At 40.2% G+C, this 20073-nt stretch overlaps 1 protein-coding gene across 42 annotated transcripts in view; it reads left to right on the forward strand.

Annotated features, from left to right (window-relative positions):
* PTPRD (protein tyrosine phosphatase receptor type D) overlaps positions 1–20073 on the forward strand; it is a 1753725-nt gene that overhangs the window by 1722056 nt on the left and 11596 nt on the right. For all 42 annotated transcript variants that reach the window (XM_060237318.1, XM_060237320.1, XM_060237317.1 and 39 more), the window contains 4 exons: positions 6098–6383; positions 6978–7156; positions 8188–8314; positions 15599–15724. In XM_060237318.1, the coding sequence (XP_060093301.1) occupies positions 6098–6383; positions 6978–7156; positions 8188–8314; positions 15599–15724 (718 nt within the window). The remainder of the gene's footprint in view (positions 1–6097; positions 6384–6977; positions 7157–8187; positions 8315–15598; positions 15725–20073) is intronic.

The raw sequence follows: 20073 nt of genomic DNA on the forward strand, positions 1-20073 counted from the left end.
AATTCACCTTTTTCTACATACTGTAGCTGTATCACATCATAGAACGTTAAGCATATTTTAGCTTCTAGGACTGATTTAAATGTGTTTTTCAGTATTGAAAACTGGATGAATAACATTGTGCCAATAACAATTTTCCAATAGACCTGCTTGATAGGAATTGGGTGAAAATAATGAAGGGCTCCAGAGTGTTCTTTGGGGAGATCATAGAAGTGAACAATACACTTTAAAATTGTATCATTGTTGTTTTCAAGATCACACCTCAATTTCATGGTAGCAGTATTATTATATTGTAAGATTAAATAGAAAGGGGGGGGGGGGAATCTTCACTCATGTTTAATTGATTGTTGGGGTAGGATTGCAAAATGTGGAGAAAATGCCCATCCATTTAGAGTATGGGCTGAAAGAATTGCCCTCACTCTGATCTTGATTTTTTTTCCTCACTGCATAATGTCACTGGAAAACTTAATCACAGTAAGCACAATCACAATCCTTAAACATATCGTATCTGTGATATGATTGCATTGCATGTACGATCTCTGGTACTTGGAACATTCTTTTTGTCCTCACAAATTGGTTCAGATCAGGGAAAGTAGCAGCTGCAAAAACATAAGTAGGAAGTATTCAACCACAAATTATCAAAGGGAACCCAACTACAAATTATCAAAGGGAAGCCCAACTACATTGCAGAGTTTTAGTCTTGAAAGTGACAAAGCATAGCCAATATTCTCTGTATCAAAATTGTCATGAGGGTCCACTAGGCATGAAACCTTTCCACTAATGTTATGCATTCTTTTTTTTTGTTTTCTTTTATCACAGTTACTTTGTGTACTTACACCACATCAATGCAAGTCTCAATTTATCCAGAATTGCAGTATTCAATCAAATTATCCCCTGATATATGTCAGCATGTCCTAAATGATTTTTGGCCCATATTTTACTATTTTTGCTGTTCCAAATAAATGATCTGTGAAATCTAGTAATTACAACGACTTCCCTTGCCAGATCAGTGAAGTATCAGTAAAGGGTCGGCATTATAACAGCAACAAATTAATCAGAAAAGCCAACCTTCAAGCTCATCCACACAATGACTTCAGTACAGAATGGCCCCCGAATGCCTCTTAATTTGCCTTTTCTGCATACTGTAGTTGTATCACATCATGGGACATTAAGCATATTTCAGCTCACAGGACTGATTCAGTTGTGTTTTTCGATATTGAAAACAAATGTTTCAACTGGATGAATGATAACATTGAGGCAATAACAATTTCCTACTAGGCATGCTTGTTTAATGGCTTGCATAGTCTTTGGCTTGTAAACATTGCCATCTTTATTGCTAACTGAAATAGAAGGGGTTTTTTTCTCCCCAGCTGATAAAGTTTGGTAGCAGTTTTGCATGAGTAATGTGAGCTAATGGAAGCTGATACAAAATGTAGGCTACATTTTTGGCTCAGCCTTCATGATCCCTCAGCTTCATCTTGCAAACCTGGTTCTTCTTTCCAAGTGGCAAGGTCATGATATTGCCTCCCTCCATAAAGTTGACAATGCTCTTCATATAGCTGACAATGCCTAAGCTTACTTAGCTTCCAAAAAGTGACATAAAATACATAAATGGTGATATAGATAACATGCAACCTTCTGAGAATCACAGAACTTTTCACCAGACAGAATGAAGAGTGCTATGGTATTGTGAAGAGTTAAGACCCCACATTAAATTTTTGTCTTAAAAAATAGAGGGTTTTTTAAAAACATACTTCCTTTTCATTAGGTCAATATGTGCCTACTCCTCAAACAAATTATTGTTCATTTTTTAAAGTAATTGAATCATAATTGTTTGAATAATTTATAAATATCTATAAACGTTAGCTCATTAACAATTGTCTATCTAAATATCTATAAATATAAATATTTTATATAATTTTTTGTTGCCAGAATGGAACTACAGTGAGCTATTTTCGATCTTTAAATATAACAGGTTAAATCCTATCTATCATAAATACAAAATACTCACTTAAATGAATCTTCCTCTTCCAACAGTGGACCCCAGTATGCCTAAAGGGCACTGTTGTGGATTTGAGAGTCCCTGCTGTGCACAGAGTCAAACAACATGGGGAGGCTGCTACAGTGAAGGGTAGTAAGTTGCCTTTGATAACAGAGCCTCTTGTGCCAGCAAAAATTCCACTGGTTGAATGAGAGGAAGACTGATTTCACCTCACCCAGCTCACCTTGTCTGTATCTCCCTGTGTTACAAGGTTCTTAGGGTTCATAGACTGCAAATCTGAGACACAGAGAGAGATAAGTGTGTGTGTGTGCGCGTACATTTATTTGTTATAAATATTGTGTTATGCCTTCATAAATAGGATAAGAATTAAAAATCCAAATCATAAGTATTGTGGTTTACTTTAGTGTCATATAACTGTACATGTATAGACCCATTTCCATCATGGCTGGTGAATTCAGGGCCCCTTGGTAAGCATTATCAGTCTGTCCCTTAGTTTGGGGGTCTACCTGGGGAAATTACAAGAGGCTATAGTGATATCACTCTTAAAGAAATCATTGCTGGATCACACTGATCCTTTCAATTACTGCCCAGTCTTGAATCTTCCATTTCTGGACAAGGTAACAAAGAGAGCAGTGGCAGAACAGCTCCAGAATTTCTTGGAGGGTACATTGGCTCTGGATCCATTCCAATCCAGCTTTCGCTCTGGCTATGTGACAGAGACTGCACCAGTCACTCTCACACAATCTTCATAGACAGCTGGATTGAGGGAGGTTGGCATTTCTGCTATTGCTTGATCTGACAGCATTCAACATAGTCCACCATGACTTGTTGCCCACCACTTCACTGAAGCAGGAGTCTGTGTGATGGCGTTGAAGTTGCTTACCTCATTCCTCCAAGTTTGGGGACTAAAAGTAGTGCAGGGGAGAGGATGCCACCTCAACACCCCTTGCTATGTAGGGTCCCTTGGGGCAACATCTATATGCATCCCCTTGCCCACCTAGTGAGGAGTTTCAGAGTGGGTTTGCCATCAATATGCCTATGACACCCAACTGTATCTATTGATGGACACCAAATAATCTGGTTGAAGGGTTGGAGGCCATGGTTGAATGGCTGAAGCAAAGCCAGCTGAGACTGAATCCATCTGAGATGGAAGTTCTGTGGCTGGGAGGGGAGGGTTCAGGATTGGGGCACCATCTCCTGATTCTGGATGGTGTGCCACTAACACCAGCACCCACCGTTAAGAGCCTGGGTGTGTTCCTGGATGCCTCCTTATCGATGGAGGCCCAGGTTGCAAACATTGCCATACTGGCATTTCTTCAGCTACACCAGGTCAGGCAAATTGCCCCCTTCTTGTCTCGTCCTGACCTAGCCATAGCATGCCATGCAATGATCACTTCCAGGCTAGGCTACTGTAACTTGCTGTGTGCAGGGCTACCCTTGTGACTGACCCAGAAGTCACAACTGGTCCTGAACATGGTGGCCTGGGTTCTCACCAAAACTCCACTAACAGCACATATCCAGCGGATGCTTCACCAGCTGCACTGGCTCCAGGTTGAATACTAAAATCATAATGAAGGTTTTTATATTAACCTTTAAGGCCCTAAACAGTCTGGGACCAGTGGACTTTTGGGACTGCCTTTCCTGGTATACCCCTGAAGAGCATTGCGCTTGGTGGAAAAAAATCTACTGGTAATACTGGTCCAAAAATATTCAGCTCTCCACCGGCTCTGACTTGGTGGAACTCTCTGCCAAATGACATCTGTATCCTATGGGACCTAGTCCAGTTCCACAAGACCTGTAAGGCAGAGATGTTCCGCCAGCCCTACAGTTGAGGACAGCAATGGTCTTCATTTGCCCGCCCTTCCTTTCCTTCTCTCCTCTTTGGGATAAGTATAAATCTAGTTTTTAGATGACATCTGGAATGGTTATTGTACCTGTTTTATTGTTTCTTATTTATTATTTTATTTATTTATTACTTTAAATTTCTATCCCGCCCTCTCCGCAAGCGGACTCAGGGCGGCTAACAACATACATTTTTACAATTTAACCATTAAAACTACAATTTAGAATTCTTTAAAACACCTAAACATTTAAAACATTCCACTGCATTTTTGGTGCTGTATCACTATAATATAATTTAACGTAGATATAAATGTAAATGTAACTTGATTACATTTGCTTATTATTGTATTCTTTGAATCTTGTACACTGCCCTGAGCCCCAAGTAATTTCTATTTCTAAATAAATATAAATAAATAATGCAATGTTGATGGGTACCCAAGATCAGATCATCTTTTTTCTTTTTTAGGATAGCAACCACAGATAATCTCTTTTTTTCTTTACTCCTGGATTTTTAGGCTCTAAAGGCAACAAACTGCATTGGGCTGAGTTTGTTCCTTTCACAGACTTCATATTCTCCTTAGTGCTTGGCAGGCAGGACAGTGAAAGCTTAGATAACGGGGAGATAGCTATCAGCTGTGTTGCTCATGTCATGGTTTGGCTGATTGTGTAAAAAGGGGGGCACTATATAATTCACTCATTATCACCATGCAGTGTTCTTCAAGATGAAAGAGATTTCCATTTTCTTTAGGAATTCTGGCTCTTACACTTAAGTCATGCATTCCATAATGAACTCAATGAGGGAACGGTGACTAGGGAGAACTCAATGATTCTGGCAAAAATGTAGGTTAACAATTGAGCAAGAACTTAATCTCTAAACCTAATTTTTTAAATAATCCAGGAGTACTAATTGTAGTGCAACATATAATAAAGAAGGCATTTTAAGAAAGGGCTGCTTACTCTTTGCCCGTAAAAACTATGCAAGATAAATGGAAAATCTAAAGATATTCTTCCACTTGTACAGCTAGTTGAGCAAGCACACGTACCATTATAGAAGTTCCCAAAGAATGCACCATTAACTCTTGCATGAACACTTCCGCAAGGAGTAATGCTAGCAGTTATTTTCCTTCTGTTCTTGGCTTATCATCAGTGTTCCCTCTATGCTGAGTTAGCTTGAGCTAGTTCACAGATTTTTAGCTTCCAGCTTATACATTCTTGTCTTAACTCAGAAGGATGACCCCAGAACACAATAATTTATGCAGTAACTCACAACTTTAATGCCAGTAAGCTCACAAAGTAGAATTTTTGCTCACAAGACTCTGAAGCAAAGAAGGACCATTGTTTATCATCATGACTGTTTGTAGGACCAATATATATTTGTGAGATTCAGAGCTAGCTCATGGTAAGGCCTATTGATCTGAACCTAATGCATACAAGAGCTCTACCAGCCAACATACAGCTTTAGAGCTTTAAGGAAAATGTAGGAAATTTGTATGCTGCCTCTGCAGACTACAAGTATGGGCCAGTGAGCTCTATATGATAGGATATAAAACGCTGCAGTACAAAATCTGTTGAGTCTGGATAATAAATAAGAACTTGGGGTCTCCATCACCAGCACTTAAAGCTTGATTCTGCAAATTAAAAAAAAGCTATTCTTTAGAGCATAATTTCAAATTTCGATTTTCAGTTTTCATCTGAACTCAGGACTTCCAAAGCTCCTTCTCACAGGTCATAATTCTGTACCAGTTTGTTAACTATCACATTGAGTAGATCATGAGAGACACTACCTTCCCAGACATTTCTACATGCTGCAGACATTATTCACATAAGATATATAAATGTGACATTTTAATAGGAAACTTGAGCATAAGATAGTAAGTGTTGATCTCATGTAGAACATCAGGATAGCACAGATCAGTGAACATGAAGCTACTTACCAATACATTGACCTTATACCACCACAGTAACAACTGTTCATGAGCCCAGTTGCATGGGTCTTTCCCACCTAATCATCTCACCTCACGTAAATGGTTGCCACCCATCAGGAACAATATGAGAAGACTGTAAATTGTAGTTCTGCATGCATAATAATCCCATAAAAATGACCAGTGTGTTTAAAAGAACAGGACAACTATGAATTGCTGTAAAGTTTGTTCAAATTAAATGTCATGGCTGTATGTAAAAAAAAAAATGACTTGATGATCTAAAACATTCACATCCTTTATGTCCAACTTGTGTTGGTCTTTTTTATTGTTTTAGTGCTGGAGTTGGCAGGACTGGCTGTTTCATTGTAATAGATGCCATGCTGGAGAGAATAAAGCATGAAAAGACTGTAGATATTTATGGCCACGTAACTCTAATGAGAGCCCAGAGGAATTACATGGTTCAAACAGAGGACCAATACATCTTCATCCATGATGCATTGCTTGAAGCAGTAACATGTGGAAATACCGAAGTGCCAGCCCGAAACCTGTATGCATATATTCAGAAGCTGACACAGATAGAAGCAGGAGAGAATGTCACAGGAATGGAATTGGAATTTAAGGTACTTTGCATGGGAGTTCCTCACAGTTTTAAATCCTTCATTGTTTCATTACTATATAGGAAATGGCAGGGGTTGGATTTTAAATTGTTGTGTAGCTGAACTAGTATGGCCTGTGCTTCGGTAGATTTCCCTGCAGAAGATCAGTAACAGATTCCAAAGGATTTCCAAGGGTAACTGTGGCGGTCTGCAGTAAAACAGCTAGATTTGAGTCCAGTAGCACCTTAGAGACCAAAAAGATTTTCTGGGTATGAGCCTTTTGATAATCAAATCTCTTCATTCCTGATGAAAGGAGCTTTGACTCTCATAAGCTTAGACCCTGACTGTCTTATCGGTCTCTAAGGTTCTACTGGAATCAAATCTAGGTTCCAAAGAATAGTTGTACCAACACATGATGTATTGTGTACTTACAGTTTCTTTATGATTTACAGTTGGAACAGTTTAGCATTGCAATAAGAGACACTTTCTAAACATATATTTTAGTATGCAGCTAATAATTGCAAATGACAGGTAGTCCTCTTTATAAGATTTAGTCAAATCAATTCATGAAATGATGTTTTCAGACTTCCCTAAATATCTTTTCTTTGTTTTCTGCAGCGGCTAGCCAGCTCTAAAGCTCACACATCAAGATTTATCAGTGCCAATCTTCCATGTAATAAATTTAAAAATCGCCTTGTTAATATTATGCCATATGAATCCACAAGGATATGTTTGCAGCCTATCCGAGGGGTAGAAGGTTCCGATTATATCAATGCCAGTTTTATCGATGGATACAGGTATCCAGTTGTTCATGCTTTACAAATTAAGTATTTATGGGCCAATATGCACCTCACTTTATATTTCTTCTTACGGGCATGGCTCTCATTTCAATATTGTGGTTACACATCCATGAAGATCCAAACCATAATCCCTTGGTGTATCTGTGTTGTTGCAGTTTCCAGGGATCCTAGCTTGGATCTTTCAACATTACATATATGTGGGAGGAGCAGATGCTGTGGAAGCATCTATGCTGCTAAAAACATAACCAAGGAGGACCTTTACCTGAAGCCGCATTTATATGGATTACCTTCACATCTCCTTCTGAAAATGGGGATTTTCCACATAATAGCTTGATTATCCTGTAAAAAGTCACAGATTGCTTTAATTCTAGAATTCTGGTAGTGCAGCAGCAAACAGATTGCCTGTGAATGTGCCACGATTACTAGTAGTGGCTGCTTATCTAAGTTACCATACATATATTAAACGTGTGGCACAAGCTTCATATACAGCTAACAGATTTGACAATCATCATCACATGTAGAATAAAATGTGGCCATTTTTCCTGGTAGACTTCAGAAAATAAATCAAATCACCCCATTTCTACCTTTCGAGTAATGACTCTACAAATCTCCTCACTTTTGCTGACATCATTATGCTACTGAAACAGTTAATAAAGAAGTACTTTGGAGCTATAGGTCATACACTCGGTAGACTGTATGACAGTCAGCCTTGGATGCAAAATGGAGCTGCACTCCTAAGTGTTTCCTAAGTGTTTTCTATGACACACAAAATTGAACTATTAGAGTTGCATTAAAATTTAAATAAGATAAAGTCATAAATCATATTTTAATGGGACATTTTCTCCACAAATTTCTAAAAATAAAACAATGCTGTGGTTTGATTAAACAATATTTAATATGTTTTAATGTGCTTACAATAAATAATTTAAAATTGTGCATTTCTTAGTATTTCGTTATAGCAGAATGTTCACATGCAAGAAAAAAGCCTTGGTCATTCTGGTAAATGTCTCTTTTTACTTTAAATATAGGCAGCAAAAAGCCTACATAGCTACACAGGGACCTTTGGCAGAAACAACAGAAGATTTCTGGAGAATGCTTTGGGAACACAATTCAACCATCGTAGTCATGCTTACTAAGCTACGAGAAATGGGCAGAGTAAGTATAAGGCCTATTTCAGAAAGTAAATGTCAAAAATGCATTTGCTGTAGAAAGCTGTACTCCTGCTGAATAAGAAATTAAAAAATAAGGCTGTTGATTTTATTGGACCCATTTCTGTTGGCACAGCCAATATCTGGATTTTCAGTTGACATTTAAGTCCTCACCAGGCAGAGTAAAAAGGGAAGTTAATACTCAGCTACTTACTCATATGCACAAAAAATGACATAGATTAAACTAATACTTCCAGGGATCTGCAATTACCTGTAGTCCCTTAACATAGACAAAATACATTTGCTGCCATGATGTGTGTAAACTGACCAAAGGACTGTGTTGGGCAGCAGGTTTTGGACTATATTCCAAAGAACCCTGAAGGTCTTTTTTTTTAATTGTCAGATGTTCCTCAAGAGGAATATTTTCATCATTCCTCAGTCTAAACAGTATTAACAGTAACAGCAAAAGTGGTGGTAAACCTCTATCTTGAATATGCCACGTAAGCCAAAATGCCCTCAAAACAAGGTTGGGGAATTGACAGGTGGGCACCTGGCTTACACAGGATCTTTTAACCTATGTATACAGGATACATGTCCAGAAATTATTGCTTAAAATTACCAGGGACACTAATTAAGTAAAAACAATTAAAATTTATTCCAGAAAAATATAGGCGTATATACAAGACAACTCATAAAACACAATACAGTCCTAAGAAAAATAGAGAGAGATTCAGAGACAACACAAGGATGGACAAACAGGGTGATAATTACCGATCGTAGTCTTCAAGGAAGGCTCTAATGATGACAAGCGAGCACTAGAGAAAGGGGACCCTCAACTGATCAGGAATCGGGGATGTATCTAGACAGCGGAACTGGGGTACTGCTAAATGCACACCTGTGAGGAACTGGGTCACGGGTTATAAGGACTACCTTGAGCCCTCAGGGGATGGGAGGTACCGGGGCAGATGACAGTGGTCAGCTGGTACATGACCTCAGAAAAAGGGGAGGCTCTGCAGTGACCATAAGGGCTGGACTTCTGCAGTAGCCAATAGCAAGTTAATTGGTGGCACCTAATTGGGTGCCCATAACTGACCAATGAACAAGCTTGGGCCCTGGTTACCTGATTGGACTTCCAGGTAACAATGGGCCAGGTTGGGAGGCTCCAGGATGACCATTAGGGGAAAGAATGGGAAAAATTGTTAAGGTGGGGGGGGTACTTAAGTCTGTCAAACTGTGAGGAAAAGCCCCCTTACAGAACATCGTGATTACCAGCTTGGTTGCTAGAGCACCTGGAGAAGTGACTCACACACGTCTGGCCAGAGAGTGTGGGTAAACCTATCCAGGGGCAAAAGGGACTTATGCAGTACAAGCAGCCATAACGCTACAAAGGCACTCTAGACTGGTACAAGAGTGCCCACCAGGAGAACGGAAGGCTTCCCATCATTCCGTAGGACGTCCATCCCAGCATTGGAGCAGAGGAAACTGCGCCTCCAGGAGCTATCCAGGCGAACGGTTATGAAGTTCTGACCATGGAATCCACCATGAAGGGCTAACACCACACGCAGCCATCTTCCTACCAGGCTTGACTCCATTCCAGCGAAGCAAACGGCTCACGTACACACCAGATGTCACCTATGCCTGCAAGCAACCTACCCACCCCAGGAGTGGTTAATCGTCCAACTGCCACTTTCTTTGTTTAACGGAACTCTAGAGAAAGACTGGTGCCCAGAAGAAGACAGAAGAAGAGGAAGACCATCTTCAGCCAGAGCCAAGTTCCTTTGTACAAACTGGGTGCTACCTAGGCCATGATTTGACTCTCTATTGTCACCCTTTTAGATAAGTCCAATAGTCCTAAGCATCTCCCCACCCAAGTAATCTCTCTGTTCTTCTCCCCAACTGTCACTTTGGAGCCCCCCCCTGGTCCATTTCAACCTGAAAGTTCTCTCAGGTATCCAGGATCCAGGCAAGTCCATTGGTCAAGAGCAAGCACCCAATTAGGTGCCACAAATGAACTTTCTATTGGTTGTCGCAGTAGTCCAGCCCTTATGGTCACTGCGAAACTTCCCCTTTTCATGAGGTCACGCACCAGCTGACCACCTTCCTCCTCCCTCGTACTTCCCATCCCCTAAGGGCTCAAGAGAGTCTTTATAATCTGTGGACTAGCTACCCACAGGTGTTCTTCTATCAGTATCCCAACTTCTGCTGCATAGATCCATCCCCAATTCCTGATCAGTTTCGGGTCCCTTCTCCCACATCCTCGCTTGTCACCATTGGAGCCTTCCTTGAAGACTACGATAGGTAAATATCGCCCTATTTGTCTACCCATATGTTCCCCTATCTCTCTATGTTTCCTAGGACTGAATGTATGTTTTTATGAGTATTTTGTCTTGTATGGAAGCCTATATTCTTCTTAATAAATCATAATTGTTTTACTTAATTAGAGTCCCTAATATTTTAAGCATTACTTTTCTGGACGTGGAATCCTGTATACACAGGTAAAAAGATCCTGAGTGAGCCAGGTGCCCACCTGACAATTCCCCAACCTCATTTTGAGGGCATTTTGGCTTACAAAACTTATCTAAAAAGGTGACAATAGATGGCCAAATTGCTACCTAGGTAACACCCATTTTATACAATTGAACTTGGCTCGGGGTGAAGATGCTCTTCCTCCTCTTTGATCTTCTACTGGCACCAGTCTTTGTCTTGAGTTCCGTTGAACAAAGGCTTAGGCGTTCTGACAGGGTCCATGCCTAAGATAAGCTAATGGCTCTTATGCATAGGTGACATCTGTTGAGTACGTGGGCCTCCCGCTTCACTGTAATGGAGTCTGGCACAGCAGGAAGATAGTTGCTTGTGGTGTTACCTTCCCAAAGTGGATTTTGTGGTCAAGGCTGAAAACCGCTTGCCTGGACAGTTCCTGGATGCACAGCTTCTTCCGCTCCATGGCCGAGATGGGTACCGCACAAAGCAACTAGAAACCATCTGCTCTCCTGGTTAGCCCTCCTCCAGAGGCATGGAGTGCTGCTGCAATGGTGTGGCTGTTAGTACTCATAAGTTCCTTCCAGTTTGGTAGACAAAACCCACGTTCTCCTGGCAGATGTGTGTGAGTTGAGTCTCCAGGCACCCTGGCAACCCAGCCAGTGACTACGATGTTCTGGAAACGGGTATTTTTCTCACAGCCACTTCAGACCATATGTGAAGACTTATGTGGCAGAATGTTCCCCCACAAAAAGACCTAGAAAAGTAGCATATCAGGGAGAAGGCTAGGCTTAGAGTTCTGTTTTCTACTGTCTTATTTGTTTGGTTATTAAAATATTTATACCACTGCTGTTTTCCTTAGCTCAAGGTAGTTTAGAAATTCAGTTTTAAAAGATACAACTACCCTTTCCCCTGTTAGCTGGGTATATGGAAAATTGTGTATGGAAGAGCATTTGGTCATGAAATCTGAAGCAGAACACCCGAGATCCTGGATTACCAGTTCATTTGCTGCTTGTGAGATTCATGCGATTGAGGTACAATAGGCCTGTTCAAACCTGGCTTTACTTTGAGTGTGCAAGATAAAACACATCCAGAATCTGTTATCACACACTGAGCTTCCATGGCAGATGTATATATTGAAAGGGCTCTTCAAGGCAGAAATTTTGAAAAACTGCTGAGACAGAACAATAACAATGCTTATTGTTGTTAATAATAATAATAAGTTAAAAAACAATGGTCAATAATAGATTACTAGCCAGAGCAAGATTAGCTAACCAGAGATTGGATTCATTATTGTGACATAAGCTAAATTCTGTATTCTGTTTTCAGTTTAACAAATTTTCAAAATAATCACAGGCTACTGTAGTTAGGTGCCTTAGTATAATTTTCATTACCAGACTGATAAAATCACTATTGTTTGAATGTGAACCTTTCATGTTCTGATATAGGCTTAGAGGCCTTTGTTTTCTAGCAGCATGATGTTGAAATACAAGATAGTTGATATTCAGACCAAAAAGGGTATTATTTCCACACTCCTATGGAAGATTTTCCAGCTCTGAGTGCATTCTGTATCTGGAATTTTAGGCCTTTTCCCAAAGGCAGTTCACCAAGCAAGGTCTAAACATTTTCACAAAAGCATTCTTCTGAGCTTTCACAACCTCCAGTACTAAGAGCCCTGTAAGCTCTTGGAGGATTGGCTACATCAGGGGGTGTGGCCTAATATGCAAAGGAATTCCTGCTACAAAAAAAGCCCTGCACAGAGTATACATGATTCTATCAAAGAGAACTCATCAAAGTCATCAAAGAAAAAATTATTCCAGAAGTACTGGATGGTGCTGTATTTATTCCCACTGTCCACACCTTCATGACTAAGCTGCAGATCAAGTTTTTGGACAATGTTGTCCAAAATTCATTGTCCAAAAACTTGAGCTCCAGTTTAGTTGTCCAAAATTCAAATTACAACATGCCTAGAGAGTGCACATTGCTTGGGATATTTACGTTCCAGAAAACTGAAAGTGGCCCATTTAAAAAGAGAGGGGCAGAAGAATGTATAGAAAAGCATCATATCAAACAAAAATAATAATCAGGTGGATGGATTTCTTTCTTGACTCATAAAATTAGCAGAACTTCCAAGGCAGTAGCTGACACGTGTAATTCAGACCTAGTGAAGTCTGGATGGGTTCTGTGGTCCCAGTGTCTAAAAACAGTCATAAGGAAACTGTTACCAGGGTTGGGAAACTTGTACATCATGTTTTGGGTCATGAAAGTTAAATTGTCCAGACACACAACAGTATCACAGACACTGCATTGAATACAGTGGTGTTTATTTCTGAATGAACATAATAATAATAATAATAATAATAATAATAATAATAATAATAATAATAATAATAATAATAATAATAATAATAATATTTTATTTTTATATCCCGCCCTCCCCGCCAGGCGGGCTCAGGGCGGCTAACAGACATGGGGTCCCATGATTCACATTAAACAATAAACAATATAACAGGCATGGGAGTCCCATGATTCACATAAAACATAGCAATTTAAACATTAATTACAAATAAGTTATTTAAAATACATAAAACATATAAAATAGGTGCTAAAATAATATAGTCCTGATGTATATGAGATGGCTAAATATCTGTTCGTTCGTTATCAGGTTCTGTCTCAAATACCACAAGATGTCTCAAATGCCAACTGAAAAAGAAATGTTTTGCAAGCCCTGCGGAATTGGTTCAGGTCCCGTAGGGATCGCACCATCTCTGGAAGGTCATTCCACCAGCGAGGGGCTATCACCGAGAAGGCCTGCTCCCTAGTGGCCTTCAACCTAACTTCTTTTGGCCCAGGGATTGTTAATAAATTCTGGGAACCAGACCTCAGTGCTCTCCGGGGTACATATGGGGAGAGGCGGTCCTTTAGGTAGGGCTGTAAGCCACTTCGTTGTTTGAAAAGCTGTACATGTTCTTTAGTGTTTACGATTCTAAAGAAAACACAGTATTATGCTTTGAATATAGGAGGATAATAAAATTTAAACTATCACAAGACTGGCTTAAAGCTTAAATCATGTCTTTTTTTATTTCTCCAGATTTCATCAGTAATTCTGCTAGATATAGCAGTTCTGGCAGTGTTTTTGCTGTCTTAAACTTTATTAAGCTGCGTCAGAATGTTTCTAGAGGAATGAATCAGTTTGCAATAACAGCAGAGTTATATACTAACAAAGCTTTAAATTGGTTTGTTTGTTTGCTTGGGGGGGTTTTTTTGGGGGGGGGGATGAACCAATCACTCCATGACCTTCTCCCTGAAGCAACTAATAGTCTCACCTAAGCAACTGAAATGTGTGTTGGAATCATGAAAATCAAAATCATTTTTGAAAGTGTGGTGTTTTTAGGTCTCAAGACTGCTGAAAAGGGCTGAAAGGCTGACCTGAGTGGGTATTACATTGCTGCCTCTGTGACTGTTGGGGATATTTCTTTTTTTGGGCTGCAATACCTCACATATAAAGCAAATGCAAGGTGCAAAATGTCACCAGAAGCAGGAAGGAGAGAGGCTTGGGAATCAGGTGAAAGAACTGTCAATCAACACAGGGAGCAATAATGTCCTGGGACTGTCAAAAGAGATAAGGCTAGTGGGGGGGGGAGGTGTTATGGGGTGAAAAATGAATGGGACAACAGGTAGAGGATGTTAACAAGCCCATAAGGACAATCAGGTAGGTGCATGATAAAGAGGAGTGGGGAGGGAAACACTGTCAGATGCCATTCAGGTTATTGGGCATGTGTGAGGGGGACTTGAGACTGAAGGTAGCTGCAAGTAGTAAAGGGAAAACAGTATATGTGCAAGCAGGGCTTTTTTGTAGCAGGAACTCCTTTGCATATTAGGCCACACACCCCTGATGTAGCCAATCCTCCAAGAGTTTACAGTAAATCCTGTAAGAAGAACCCTGTAAGCTCTTGGAAGATTGGCTACATAAGAGGGGTGTGGCCTAATATGCAAGGGAGTTCCTGCTACAAAAAAAAAACCCCTCTGTGCAAGAATCAGCAAGCTGTGGTGTCAAACACAGGAAGGCCAAACGTTTCATTGAGAATGGCCCACATGCATTCAACTAGCTATGAGTAAGTTTTTGTGGGATACTAAAATATTTAATACTGTTTCTAAAGCTGACATACAGTAAGGCTTGAAGTACTATGTTATAGAGGGAATGAGAAAGGAGATTTTTAAAAAATGTGGAAAGGAAAATAAAGATTATTTAAAGGTTTGTTCCAATACATATAAAAAGATATCATCTTTCTAGTGTGTGACACCTATAGTAACTATGACTTGCAGTCTGATCATATCTTCTGTCGTAAACTGCTGCTGCAAAGGTTGCTTAACAAGTAAGGCAGAATTGCCCAGCTGGGTCTCAGTTGCTGCTAAAATTTCCCTAACCATCCAGAGGATAAGAATACTCTGATGGCCCTTGGGGTGGGGGCAATGGGGCCTAAGGGCTTTCTCCCAGCTGAAGGCTTCTGCTTCTCCATCATAGAAGACATGGGTAGATCCTGGAGCAAAGGTTGAGCTTTCCTTGTACCATTTCAGAGAACACCTATTTCTGCAGCCAATTGCTCCTACGGTATGTGATATCATATCACAATAACTTGAAATGGCATAAGATATGATACCAACAGTGGTGTAGCTAGCAAAGTATTGTGTGTGACTGCAACAGTCCAGAATTCAAATATTTTGAAAGGTGAGTGTTGTGATCCCAAGTCCGTGAACGAGTGGGATGAAATGAAAATAAATAAGAAATTTGATTTTTTTTTTCTTCCTCCAGGAAAAATGCCACCAATACTGGCCAGCAGAGCGCTCAGCAAGGTATCAGTACTTTGTGGTGGATCCCATGGCAGAGTACAACATGCCACAGTACATCCTAAGAGAATTCAAGGTCACAGATGCCAGGGTAAGTCAAATAGCACATATTCTAATCACCTTATGTTCCATGTGCTGATACTTTGCTTTTATGCTATGGATGAGTGGCTGCTTACAATTCATTCCATGTAGAGTCCAATCCCCCTCCACTCCTGGGGATTCAGTCTGAAGGTCCTCTGTCTAAATTCATGTGCTTTAGTGGAATAGAACCCCAGGAATGGATAAGGAATAAACCAGACTTTGCTTTCCTCCCTACCTTTTACACATTTTCCCCCACCAATGTTTCACTAGTGCATATTTCTGGTCTTAGAACTTGATCCAAGAATTTAAGAAACCTTTCAGAACCATCTCTCTAAGTACCTTTATCAAGCCTCAGATCCCATGGGCTCTGTGGCCTGATATTGGCACTTATAGATGATTCTGCAAGTGCCTGGATTTCTTCTGAGAAGCAATCCAGGAACCTACTGAATAATCTTTAAATACTAGGATCAAGTTTCATGCTTGGACTTGGTGAGATGGCTCATCAGTAGTCTGGAGGAGTGGGTTTTGAGTAAGAAAACAGGCCTATTTTGATTGCATAATCCGGTTATGTATTTCATAATCCTAATTTTAGTAGCATATTTTAGAAATGGACTTTTTAACAATGTGTCTGTTTAAATCCTGTTTGTGATTCCAGATGAACCCACTTATTCATTTTTTGACCACCAGCATCTTAGTAACATCTCCATCTACAGGATTTCTCCAGTTCAGAGATAACTGCTTAGAGCTCAGTATGCAGCCATTTCCCTTTTTATATATATAAAGTAAATTTTATCAGCAGAACTTTGGGATGTTTTATACATCTTTAGTCCGAAGGGCATTTAACTGGAAGACTGGAATGGTGTCCACTTGTTCCCTTCGTGTGTATTTCTCAGAGGGTGGGGGTTTTGTTGTTTTTTAGGAATTTCCATCACTTAAGCCTATAAATGCATTGTTGTTCTACAACAGCCCTTTAGGTCATGTGAGCTTGAAGGTTAATGTGGTGTGATTTAAAAACTGCAGAGTAAATAGTATTCTTAAGGGAAGCCTGACAAGCTTTACACATTATAATTTGATTCTTGGCATAGCATATTCCTCAGCGTTCTAATCTGTCTGCAGAGAAGAGCTACACGGCCATGACCCTGACTGGCTAATTTTCATTTTGCATTTCTTATCTGAATGGCTGAGTTGGAGGTTCAGCACTGATATAAGATTAACTGTATATAAACATTTTTACAGGCCTGACTCTAGCCATTTTCAAGCTGTGATTTGTAACACTTTGCACTCAGTGGCAGGATAAACCCCTAGCCTGCTTCATTTTTGAAAGCTCTGTAGCAGCAACATTGATTAGAGAAACTTAACAATGTTGTCTTTACATGGAACAAATTGAGTGCCCATTAAATGCTCCAGCTCAGCTTGCTAAGATTCGTCCTCTCAGTTCTTCTTCTGCTAAACTTGTCTACAAATAAAAAAATGTAGGAGGAATGCACACATGGCAGTCATCCAGGGGACTTGTTAACAGCCAAATGAGGCCAGGGTTTGATTTGCAAAATCTAATAGCAGACATAGTTGAGCTGAACAATATAAAGCATTTTTAATCCTGTTGTTTTCAATAGGAAAGATTTAAGCACCAGCTTAACACTTCTGTTGAAGACAGTGGAGTTTAGAAGAAGTTAATTTGGGAGAAGAAACAGTTCATTGTTTGACTCCAAACTCCACTTTAAGTATCATGAGTCTCATAAAATATTTGTTTTTCAAACTGCAGTCCTATTCAGTTTGGGTTAAATGAGCCCAGTGGGAATTGCTTCCAAGGACATGCATTTGGAATCAGAGTTTAAATGTATAAGAGTGACAGTTACAATTTGTCACCATTCTGTTAGAATTTGTTGGACTTTGATAACTTCTGTTGTTGAGGGCAGAGTGAACTGTGTTGTTGCAATGCCAACCTCCCTACTTTATTGTCAAGTCTTCAGATGTCTGCAATTACTGAGATAATGCATGTGAAGCACTTTGAATGCTTAAAAGGCAAATGCAAAGTAATTATTATGACTAACACTGTGACGATTGACATCAAAGAATGAGCCGACCAGTGAAAAGGGATTCAGCTGTTCATAAATTCACCTTTGCTGGCTTTCAGCATAAGTTCAGATGGTGTGCGAAACATTAGCCTGATGCTGAAATGCTTTAAACAGGCATAGTATAAAAGTAGATTTATGAAGAATAATCCTAATACCATCATGCTGTGTTCATACAAGATAATTAGAAAGAAAAGCAATGAGAAAAAAAACTGCTCTCTGCTCTTGGCATGAGGTAGCCAAAACCTCAGTGACAGGAATTCTGCAGGGATGTAGTCAGTGTACCAATGGTTACTATCCCACCCCCACCCTCCATAAACACACACAGCACACCAGGATCTTTGCAATATACACACTTCATCATTATGATAAGCATTTGCTAGATTCTATTGATGCTTCTTCTGTGGTATATAATAATAATAATAATAACAACAACAACTTTTTATTTGTATCCCGCCCTCCCCGCACAAGCAGGCTCAGGGCGGCTCACAACTCAGAAATGCAGTACAATATAATAAAATCATATAAAACAATAAAATTAATATACAGTTACATTAAAATTAACATTAAGGAGCTAAATAGATCTTAATTCAGTAGAAAAAAAGAAACATACACAGCGACACTATCTTAGCTCGGTATGAGCGAAGGCTATTTTGAAGAGGTATGTCTTACAGGCCCTGCGAAATTGATTTACGCATCGCAGGGCCCGTACCTCCTCCGGGAGTTGGTTCCAGAGTAGTGGGGCCGCAACGGAGAAGGCCCGATCCCGGGTGGTCTTTAATCTGGCCTCCTTTGGCCCAGGGATATTCAGCTGGTGCTTACCAGCTGACCTCAGTGCTCTCTGGGGCTCATATGGGGAGAGACGGTCCCTCAGGTAGACAGGCCCTCAGCCATATAGGGCTTTAAAGGTCATGACCAGCACCTTGTAACGAACTCGGTAGACCACTGGCAGCCAGTGCAGTTCGTGCAACCCTGGCCGTATGTGCTCCCATCTTGGAAGCCCCAATAGCAGCCTAGCCGCTGCGTTCTGCACCAGCTGCAACCGCCGAGTTCGGCACAAGGGCAGCCCCATGTAGAGGGCGTTGCAGTAATCCAGTCTGGAGGTGACCGTAGCATGAATCACCGTTGCCAGGTCCCGGCGCTCCAGGAAGGGGGCCAACTGCTTTGCCCGCCGAAGATGAAAAAACGCAGACTTAGCAGTGGCCGCTATCTGTGCTGTTTTGAGCCACAGAATACACAAAGCCTTGGATGTATTACTGAGATTATGATTCTTACCACCCCCCTTCTAAAGATATAAAGAAGAAACCTCTAATCTAGTTCACGCTATTTTCCCTATTGCTGCTTTGCACATGTTGAAAACAGCAAAAGCAATCTTATGTTGGCAGATCTTTTTATTGCTAGGGATGATAACTGAATAATAAAGCACCTTTATCGGTTTCAGTGGCTCCATGTAATCTGAGGGTGTGACAGTATTCCTGAGTTGCAGAGCAAATTGCAACCAAAAGTTCAGGTGTGCCACAGAATGGCTTGCTTCTTATTGCTATACACTTACATCCTCCTGTTAAACTATTAGGGTCAACAAGCTGGGGCAGTTGCACACAGGGCTTCCACAGTAATGGTGTCTGTAAGAATCACTTTCCACTGTGTGTATAATTTGAGCCTGCTAGCAGGAAGGGCGGAATATAAATTGAATGAAATCAAATTAAATAAAAATAAATAAATCTCTTCAAAAGGCTTTTGATTTTATCTGCTGTGACAGGCAAAATAGAAATCCAGATGATCATCTAGTTCAAAGGGCTAAGACAGAGACTGGAATCAGTTAACTCTTTAGTAAGCATAGCTGCAAAAGGGGTAGGTGTGTGTGCACATCTGCATCTGGTAAAATAATGTTTGCAAGGGCTGTCTAAAGGTGTTACAGCTTTGTAGTAAGAGGAGTCAGGGGGAGCTAACATCCCATTTATCCATTGAGGATCTCATCCAAATTTGTTAATAGAATCTTGGCATTCTTTTGGTGGCTGACAAAAGTTAGCATCTCATTAAATTAGAGGACAGACAGTTCGTAATGTCAGCTATGTGAGAACAGGATTGCTTTCCAGACAGCTTTTGTGATAGCTTACTGCCATCACATAGCTTTTATGCTGTCAGCCTTAGAGAACACTTCAGTTGTTAAAGAATAGAAATGTTCCTTGTAGACTCATTCTTGCTGAGGATTACTGGACTTCCCCACAAAACTGTAGGCACTAAATTATTAACCTAAAATACATTGTCAGGAAGTGATGGCATTGAT

This window comes from Heteronotia binoei, chromosome 4, assembly GCF_032191835.1.
Source record: "Heteronotia binoei isolate CCM8104 ecotype False Entrance Well chromosome 4, APGP_CSIRO_Hbin_v1, whole genome shotgun sequence".
Classification (NCBI taxonomy): Eukaryota; Metazoa; Chordata; class Lepidosauria; order Squamata; family Gekkonidae; genus Heteronotia; species Heteronotia binoei.